The 9,874-nt window shown below is 45.0% G+C and overlaps 4 protein-coding genes and 1 pseudogene across 4 annotated transcripts; 2 read left to right on the top strand and 3 right to left on the bottom strand.

The window, feature by feature from the left end:
• Window positions 1-136: 136 nt before the first annotated feature.
• ACLA_094800 (uncharacterized protein) lies at window positions 137-1,928 on the top strand (the record flags this gene model as incomplete). The annotated part of the gene is made up of 3 exons (XM_001273203.1): window positions 137-505; window positions 564-945; window positions 994-1,928. 3 exons carry the CDS (start codon window positions 137-139, stop codon window positions 1,926-1,928), a joined length of 1,686 nt encoding a protein of 561 aa, XP_001273204.1.
• Window positions 1,929-2,574: 646 nt separating this feature from the next.
• ACLA_094790 lies at window positions 2,575-3,741 on the top strand (annotated as a pseudogene).
• A 915-nt stretch (window positions 3,742-4,656) lies between these two features.
• On the bottom strand, window positions 4,657-5,103 carry ACLA_094780 (uncharacterized protein; the record flags this gene model as incomplete). The annotated part of the gene is made up of 1 exon (XM_001273202.1): window positions 4,657-5,103. The coding sequence occupies one exon, from the start codon at window positions 5,101-5,103 to the stop codon at window positions 4,657-4,659; it is 447 nt and encodes a 148-aa protein (XP_001273203.1).
• A 1,500-nt stretch (window positions 5,104-6,603) lies between these two features.
• Window positions 6,604-7,056, bottom strand: ACLA_094770 (cold-shock protein; the record flags this gene model as incomplete). The annotated part of the gene is made up of 2 exons (XM_001273201.1): window positions 6,604-6,811; window positions 6,887-7,056. 2 exons carry the CDS (start codon window positions 7,054-7,056, stop codon window positions 6,604-6,606), a joined length of 378 nt encoding a protein of 125 aa, XP_001273202.1.
• A 1,585-nt stretch (window positions 7,057-8,641) lies between these two features.
• ACLA_094760 (uncharacterized protein) lies at window positions 8,642-8,865 on the bottom strand (the record flags this gene model as incomplete). Its single annotated transcript, XM_001273200.1, has 2 exons — window positions 8,642-8,740; window positions 8,791-8,865. The coding sequence occupies 2 exons, from the start codon at window positions 8,863-8,865 to the stop codon at window positions 8,642-8,644; spliced, it is 174 nt and encodes a 57-aa protein (XP_001273201.1).
• Window positions 8,866-9,874: the final 1,009 nt, after the last annotated feature.

Below are 9,874 nucleotides of genomic sequence, written 5' to 3'. Positions count from 1 at the left end.
TACTTTGCACATGGGATTAAGCCTGTTCAAATGCTTCGGTGCGCACAACGATTCGCAAAGGCAAGGTCAGAAGCTGACTGCTGTCTACCATTGAGTTAGGATACGTCCACGGATTACATCGATTATTACTAAATCAATGTCAAATACTGGACTTTTACACAATGGAGCTAGGAATAATTCAACAACGATTGGCGACCGGAACAGCAATAGCGACTTTTTTTGCTTTACTCGTGGGCGATTCCTTTCTGATGAGTCCCATCAGCTTTCGCAGAGTTATGTTCAATTCGAAATCGATGAGCTTGCTCGATTGGCTGTTGGTGCTGCAGAAATTGCAAGTAATGGGCCCCGAAAATGCATGAACATCGAGAAAATGCCGGACGGAATGCACAACAAAGCTGTTCACTTTACAATGGACAATGGCTTCCAAGTTGTGGGCAAGGTACCTAATCCAAATGCTGGCCAAGCGCATTTCACCACAGCCTCAGAAGTTGCTACTATGGATTTTGTATGATAACTCAGTGCCTGAAATCACTTTTTCGAGGCTAGATGCTGATGCCGGGCAGCTGCGAAACGTTATGAAGATACCCATACCTAACGTTCTGAGTTGGGGCTCTACGTCTGAAAATCCAGTGGGAGCTGAATACATTCTCATGGAGAATGTGCGTGGTGTTCAACTGAGCAAGTTATGGGATCAACTTGAAGTTGATGTGAAGTTCGAGGTACTCCGAAATATCGCCTTCTACCAAGAAAAGTGGTTAGATACTTCTTTCTCGCGTTATGGGAGTTTATATTACAAGAATGATGTCGGACTGTCAACACCAAGCGTGAAATATACCGACAAAACTGGAGTGACCACTGTGGATGACCGTTTCACAATTGGTCCATCGGTGAGCCGGCAAAATAATGATGATGGCAGGCTTAAAATGGATTTTGACAGGGGTCCATGTAAGTATCTTCTGTTATATGTTTCTGGTTTATTCTGACTTCTTGCAGGGACTACTGCAGCAGAATATGAACGTGCTACGGGTCTGAGGGAGTTACATTGTACTGGAAATATACCAAAACTCCCTAGGTCTCCTATTGCCATACACTATTCTGGAACATATCGACCTTCTCGAGAGACAAAAATTCTGGCGATAGAAAGCTATCTCAAAATATTGAAATATCTTCTGCCTGAGAGGTCTATCCAGACTTCCCATATCTGGCACTGTGACTTGCATGCAGAGAATATCTTTGTCAATCCGAGCAACCCGTCGGAAATCTATGGAATCATTGATTGGCAATCTACTGAATTGGCACCGTTATACGATCATGCTATTGAGCCCTACATTCTTGACTACAATGGCCCATCTCTTGATGGGCTGCTAGGACGCCCAAAACTCGCCGACATCCGTTCACTTTTTCGAGGTGATCCCGAGCCGCTAGCCGAACGCAAAACTACCTCACTATACACTAAAATGTCATTAGTGTCATCGTACAGGCACCTAGTGCACAAGAAAATGCCACTATTATTCAAAACCCTTGAGTTTCGTGAAACGCTTTGCTTCCAGCTGCTTTTTTTCGCTCGAAACCTCCTTGTTGACGGTGAGGCAACATACTTGGCACTATTAGCAGATCAACAGCGAAACAACTGGCAAGATATTCCAAAATTGAATCACACTAATGAGAAGTTTCCACTTTCTTTTTCGGCAGAGATGCTCCACCAAATTGAAAAGGATCATGCAGGGGCTTCCTCTTCCATTGAACTAATGCGAGAGATCCAGGAGATGATAGGACCCAAATACTTCTATGCACGCGGCATGGTGACCCATGATGAATACAATGAGGTTCGGCAGATTATACCCCGAGCTAAAGCAAAATTCATCCGCAAATATGCTCGCGATGAAGGTGAAATCGCAGAATTGGAGGGTGTCTGGCCATTTGATTGATTGCCAAAGTGTTCTTTGTCGTGGGAGGCAGCTTCAAAGTGATTTATTATTGCTGCTTTTTGGTCTAGGCCTTGGCTTTCATTGGAAAAAACTTGCGTTTACGTACTTGCCTAGTAACTATAGTGGAATGCCTTCGTTGCTGACACCTCGATGAACAATCTTTCCATTCTGTTTCGTCCGACGAGGTGCTTTTCATGTTTGTTCTGTGTGTAAAAATCATAGCAGCGGCCGCACCCAATATTAAACAAGATTTCATTGTACCACTATACCCCGTGCGCGACATGTGGAGCGTCAGCAGAGACCAGCAATTTCCTGGCTATTTCGTAATACTAGGGTACTACCCGTCTCATCCATTATGCTGAAGTGGTCTCCCTGCCACACAATTCCATTGGTCTCATGCTGTTCATGTTATGATATATTGAGTATTTGCGAAGCCTGAAGTACAAGCGCCTTCAGCACGCCTCCATGCTAAAGCTTGCAGTAAATCTGACTTGATTATACTTGCGGGTGATACCCCGCTACACAGATTTGCAAGCATAACAGACTGTAGCCAGCTATTCATATCAGTCACAGCCCGGGTACAATAAATGGGTAAAGCCCTACAGACATACGCGGCATCGCAAGTATCCTACCTGAGGGCAGGTCAATGAGACAAGCCTGGTAAGCCACAGATCGTGAGCACAGGCTTGTTGGTGCTCTGCCGAGGCTTAGTCGGGTATGATAAGATAAGGATTTCTAACGTGCGCTTTCCACCAATAGCAGCCCATAAGAATTAGATCTGTAGCATAGGTAGAGTGGAGACACCAGTCCTACGGCATGGCCAGTAAGGTTTGAAGCCTACTCCTGAGATTTGTATGGGCCTAGAAAGCACATCATGTTTTAAACAATTCACTGCTACCAGTAGTGAAATGGAGGCCCCTACTGGCATCCATGGGAGACCAACCCAAGCAAGATTTCTTTTTCCTCTCTCCCCTTCAGGCCCTAGATCCCCAGTTTCTTCCAACTTGAGTCTGTTTACGAGGCCCTGGAAAATGGTATGTTCGGGAACTTCACACCCAACCTCTATTTGGTCGCAGACAGCTGACCTGACCGTTATGTAGTCGGCCTTACCGTGAGCCAGATTGTGGGTTTCAACACATCTATTTATGGCGGTGTGTTTATGCACGACTACCATGAGGGGCTAATACGGTATGAGGATAATCTGCCACGGTTCTTGCCCATCGAAACCCTATCAGCCATGTCATCCAACCGAATCTCGCATCTCTTCAACCTATGTGGGCCCAGTGTGGCGGTAGACACATGCTGTTCGACAGCCCTCGTTGTGTTGCACCAGGCCGTGCTTGGAGTGCGCACTGGCGGGGCTAACATGTCCATTGTGAGCGGGTGCAACCTGATGATCTCTCCGGACATATTTCAGGTATGTTCATCCCTGGGCATGCTGTCGCCTGACGGCAAGTCGGACACCTTTGACTCGCGCACCAATGGCTATGGCCGCGGCGAAGGTGTGGCTACTATTATAATCAAACGGCTCAGCGACGCTGTACAAGCGGGTGATCCAGTGCGAGCTGTCATCCGCGAGAGCTACCTGAACCAGGTCGGCAAGACTGAGACAAACACATCACCGTCGCAGTCCGCACAGGAGGACCTCATCCGCGGATGCTACCACCGGGCCGGCTTGAGCCCGCATGACACGCAGTACTTTGTGGCCCATGGCACCGGAACGCCGACAGGTGACCCCATCGAGGTGCGGTCCATTGCCGCGGTATTTGGACACAACCGAACAGAGCGGTCTCCGCATCGGGTCTGTCAAGACTAACATCGGTCATACGGGGGCCGCATCGGGGCTGGCGGGCCTATGAAGGTCGTGTTGGTCATGGAGAAGGGCTAGATCCTGCCAAGTGTCAACTCTGAGAAGATGATCAGTGGTTTGAAAATGTGCTGGGCATGCCCACATCATTTTACTAATTTGCCTCATTGGAGTGAATTTTCATATCGTTTTCTGTAGCTTAAACAGTAAATACGGTATGTACCTGGGTGGGCTGGTGTAGCCCTAACCCGCTATCACCCGCCATACCTATGTGGCTTATTCATCCCAATATCTGATTTTCATGATTTCTCTTAGATATTTGGGTACGCCGCTCTATGAAATACCTAAATATGAAAAATTAAATAGGAATATCTAGTTATTACAGGGTTGTATCTATTTTTACAATAGTATGTTATGAATCTGATGTGGTTGAATGCATTCATAAATATATATCTGACCTGCCTTCGATACCCAGTATAATAAAAGTATAATCTCCAACCACTCACCTAAATGACCAGCTATCAGCCTAATATTTCTACCATACCTAGATTAGATATTGCATATCATATATGCTATATAAAAATAAGATATTATTATATGATGTTTCCATATGGTGGCTGTTACCACTATGTAGCCCTACATTATTGAAGAGTGAAAACCATTGGAATTTTCGGCAGTACATAGCCGCACCATGACAGAGTAGTCAACGAACACTGATATCGATTGTATGGAAGACCCAAACCAACACTATTTATAACAAACAAGGCTCTTAAGATACACCAGGACCTACACAGAGTGCTCGCTATGCTTATCATCCAAATGTGGACAGACAAGATAGGAATCCGCCACTACCTCACTGATTCCTCTCCTTGGACTTGCCCACCAGCAACATGCTTACGAGTTCAACCCGCATGGTAGGACCTAGCATATCAACTGTACACTTGCTGCCCCATTCTGCAAGTAGAATTCCTTCCCAATATTTGCTGTTGCAAAGCAAGGATAACTAGTAGGCGCCCCCAACTTGGGTCTTGCTCCATCCCAAACATGATGAGTCGTCGCACGTCCATTGCAGTCAGGATTCTCCCAGAACTTCAAGATACAATCCGACCAATCCCCATCGCCGACTTTCGCACCGTAGGTGAAAGAGTCGAAGTTTTTGCATCGGCCGTCCCAGACCCAGCCTGATTTGTCCTGCGGCTCCCAGCCGCTCTTGCAGTCGCCGGCATGGTAGAGGTCCAACCAGACGCCTGTGTCGCGTTTCTCGACGGCGGCGACAGCATCAGCGTCAGCGCCGGGGTTTGCAGTCGGAGAGGCATATGAAAGAGAGGCAAGGGCGCTCAAAAGGAGGAGTAGCGATTTAGGGATCATATTGGATCTGATTCTGAATCCGAACTGTTACGTTCTGGTGACCAATGATTGGGGGGTTGAAGGGGGGCATGTACGTACGGAGATGTCTGGTCTTCTAATGATGGGTTGAGAGAGTCTGTCTGGTTTCTTAGAGAGAATGATGTTAGAAGGCCTGGGAGCTTGATTATATTTATGTTTGATGGTTACTAGTGAATGTGACCCCTTCCTCAATAATACCCTATGTTGTTCCATCCAGTATAGAGTGTAGTGATTACTGATCTAAGTAGAGAGATATCCACATATGTTAGTTCCCTACACTTAGCTGTGAAATAGGACAATGCTATATTTAACTGTGCTGAACTCTAGAAGAGCTATGCCATTCCTGATTAATATTTGCTATTTCACAGATCAACATCACTAGGACTATTTTTCAACTATAATGAACAGTTAGAAGTAATTAACATCTCTAAGCAACTGTGATCTTAATATGGTAAATAATGTTTGAGCTCAGCCTTGATTAGTGAACCTATCCCCTAATCATCAGGTTAGCACTAACCTGGCAGAGTGAGTCTTGATATGGTTGCTTGGTGACAAATGCTAAAACATTGCCAGTCTCCACCCCCCTGCATATTCCTACTATTGGTAAGGCTGAGGTATCAGTAATCAAGGATCATTGACCCTAATTAGATAATATAGCCCTATGTTTTCCCAGTAATCACTAATAATTCAGTATGATAATCAGTACTTGCAATTTTGACGCTGCAATAACAGGCCAGGAGCGACGTTACTGGGAAGTAAAAAATGAAATGACTTGAATCTATCGAATCCGGCCGTCTAGCTACCACATTCTATACCTTACTTGCGTACACTTCTGAGGATAAATCTAATGCCAGTTGTGGACGATCTAGTATAGACTGACTTCTGGCAACAATCAGTATGTCGGGATACATGGCCACAACCGCCACCCTGTAGCTGAATAGAATAAAGCCAATGGAGATCCCCACATTGAAGCCTCGCTGCGCAGAGCTGTCGTATTGTTGGATCTGCACAGATCAATCATTAGCGAAGCACAAGAAGACGATATGGGGAGAGAGTACAATGGAAGGGTTTAACCTACATAGGATGTGGTTCGTGGGCAAGTAAATGAAAACTTTTTAAATCATCTAACATCCACCTCCAACCAAAAGGCTCTGGTATCTCCCTACAGTGCCAATAACAATGGTATCCACCATCTCACGCAATATGTATGTATACCACCATTCGTAAAATCTCCGACAAAGGCCGTAGGCCAAGGATTTCTCGGCCCACAGTCTTAGGAAGATGATCTGAAAAAACAATGTCAAGACAATTAGCTGCACGCTCTATATTGCTTCTGGAGCCTCGTAGACTAATTAGTAATTGCACTCATATTTTGTTAACGGAGGGATTTGAGAAAACGGTACCATGATAGCCATTAGCCTGTCTAATGAGGGACCAGGCTCTTTTATCAGACAATCTGAGCGGCTGGAGTAATGAACGCAATCACTCGATGACCTGGACTTTGTCCGCTTGTCTACCCTTTTGCCCTTGGACTGCTTCGAAAGTCACCTTCTGTCCCTCCTTGAGAGACTTGAATCCATTTCCTTCGACTGCCCGGAAGTGAACAAATAAGTCTTCCCCGGTTTCAGGGGTAATGAAGCCATAACCCTTCTCATCATTGAACCATTTGACTGTTCCATTCTGACGCTCACTCATTTTTGATAGGTCAACTAAACAGTTTTCTAATTAAATGAATCCGAACGCAACAAGTGTTCAGGATACTTACAGTCCTTGGGAGAATAAGATGAGTAGTGTAAGAATAGTATTTGAGAGAGGTTTCTCTTGTAGCTGCTGTCTTGTGGCGTATTTGAATGTGCAAATAATTTTAATTTTTTTGATCACTAGAAGGTTGGGTTCAATAGATATAAAATCCCAGTCTTCCCGCCCCAAATCCATGACGCAGACACTCTGACGTGGCAGCCATCAACAATCCGACCTGCCTATGCATCATGACATGGCAGTGTTACATGCATCAAAGTGAAATCTGTCAGCTGCATTAGATGCATTATGATGTGGTAATTATTTATATTCTCTTCTTTTCCAGGTTGAAGGTTGGCGCAAAGGTTTCTTGTGTATGAGCCTGGAACCTTTGAGCAGTGAGCACATGATGTCCATTTGCGCCCCTGAAGTTCATCAGATGTGTTTATTTTTTGAATTGGCTGCCTTACATGATCAATGTAATTCAAGAAGCCTTTGTTAATATCATTGAGGATTCTTCAACAAAGCATTTTGACCGTTGGGGCTTGATAGGCAAAGTATAGGAAAAGCTCAGGAAGCTCGGGGAAAATCGTAAGCCAGTAGAATTTGACACCACAGGACGGAATAAAAATCAAATATTTCCATAGATAGCTAAGACAAAAGAACGGTCAACTCGATTGGCCACCAAGAAGTGGTCGAAAGATAAGACGGTGACTTGTTGAGTATCACAACAAAAACTAGGTTCCCGGATGAAGATCCATCAACCTGAATGAGGAGATCAAATAGTCAGAGTAGATATTGGACTGAATGTGACCTTGAACAAGATTGATATATCAGATATAAATAATAAAGGGTGCATAACCATGATTTCACAGTGCATTCTTTGATAAGGTTAAAGAGTATCCCAAGCAAACTCAAATGTGGTAAAGTTTAGAAATAAAATGCTCATTTATGCTTTATAAAATGAGAGTAATACGCTAATTAGCAGCTATCTAAAAACATACGTTCACTAGCCAGGGCATCTTGCTATTTGGAGCTTCAAGGATTATCGAGGGTTCCTCTGTTGCCTATAAAAAGAGCATAATCTAGTGAGCCCAGGCAGTGCTTGACATGAAGAACATGTTGGCCTGACTTTTGGGCCAGCCAATATCTCCGCAAGGCAAGGGGGCAATGCGCTGGAAGAAACAGTGGATCTGTGACCACTTTGACCAAGTATGGATTTTCCTAGAATGATTCATTGCGACTGTCACCATTGAGTCTTATCCTCTCCATCTCAGGGCATCGCTTGCGAAACCATTCTTGGTACTTAAGTTCGCTTTTATCGAGCAGGTCTGGTGGCACCATGGATTAGTCGTCAAGCCGAAGGAACCACGGCTGTTGGGTCTTCTCTTCAGCAAGGTGGTCACAAAAGCTATGCCAGGGTTTCGTAAACTATAATTAATGCTGAAGTCCTTACTGTGGCTCGTATTCTAATTCAACCAGAGCTCATTGCCACCGTCGTCTCAACTAGAACCGCGCAAGGAGTCTCTCAAGTTGATACTTGCGCTAATTCCAAGTAAGAGGATAATACTAGCGCAGAGAAAAATAAAGTATCAAGGGGCCCGTCAAGTCCAGCACTTTAAGCACTTTTGATTTGAAGGAAATGTCGGTGTGCTCTGCTATCAAATACAGCAAAGCCATGATGATTGCCCTGCATTTAGGCCCGCTCATTCACAGTCACCTTCAGAATTGAGATTAGGTAGTTGATTTCTTATGTCATGTCTGCTGAACAGAGAATACTCGGTCACAGATACTCTACGCAATAGGGCTGATGTTCAAGCTTCTGTGTCTCAAGCATAGCCCATTCTTCCCGGGAGGTCCCAAGTGCGGTTGCCAGAATAGACTACAATATCGTCAGTTAGCTTGTAGAATAACGGCAGCATTTAAGCTTACAAGACGGTGTAGCCGGTGACAAACAGCCATGATGTAGGCCTCATAATGGTCACCATCCTTAAAGACACTGTCCATCTTGAACGGGGGATGGAATATCTCAAATTCCTCGTTTTTCGAAACCTTGATATATCCACCACCCGCTGTTAGGCTTATGAGTCAGGCCTTGACAGTATTCTCTTAGGATGACTGTTAACACTCACAGGGAAAGAGATCCTTCCAGTTTTTATCATATTTCCCTCATTCGAGTTTTGTTTACGAGCATTTCAGGATCGTGATAGTTCGATCTCCGGTCCGAGCCCAGCAGTGTTGCCGAAAATAACGGGTCTCCGTGGTACTAGGATATGTAAGTCGTAAATATGAGACAATTCCTTTTCTCATTGAACCTCATACCAAGGTCACGAAGAGGCAGAAGACAAGGAATCTTCAAACACCAGGCAAGCATCAACATATTGATCTGGAGACAGAGATTTATCTTTGAAGGCGGCTTCATTGTGTAGCCCGGCGGAAGACGAAGGGGAAGGCATTTTCTTGTAGTCGTCGTGCTCCTCCCAATCGTCTGCCGGTGATACTGTTGCTACCATGGCTGGTGAAGATGGGCAGTCGGTGTGGGCGTATTAAAGACAGGGAAACTCATCGAACTGTTCTTTATTTAATTGATGGGTAGAGAGACGCGCAGCATGAGAACATATTACATGGAAATGGTCTGAGTCCTTATCATGACCCCAATGAGCGGTCTTATTTAGGATGGCCACACCCGAATGGATTATTACTCGAACCCAGGTTCCTATCTATATTAGACCACTGTTGCCCAGCGTAACATCGGCGCTGTAAGGAACAGATTGTACTACAGGTGGTATCTTTCAGGGGAAGTTCTTTTGGGACCATGCTGTTGTGCTTATGACTTTAGCGCTAACATATCCATGCACAATGCATGATGCACGACCCTTGACCCCTGGGGCAGGAAAATCTGCTAGCAGCTGTAAGCTATCCTGCAGTATTAGCTGGATAAGCAACTCAAATCATGAATAACCTTCTCCTCAGACGAGCAAGAGACTCTTGTCATGCAGAGGAAGATGGCCGCGGT

Source organism: Aspergillus clavatus, genomic scaffold (genome assembly GCF_000002715.2).
Source record: "Aspergillus clavatus NRRL 1 1099423829798 genomic scaffold, whole genome shotgun sequence".
Classification (NCBI taxonomy): domain Eukaryota; kingdom Fungi; phylum Ascomycota; class Eurotiomycetes; order Eurotiales; family Aspergillaceae; genus Aspergillus; species Aspergillus clavatus.
Note: the sequence above shows the minus strand (reverse complement) of the source record. Positions and strands in the feature narration are given on the sequence as shown.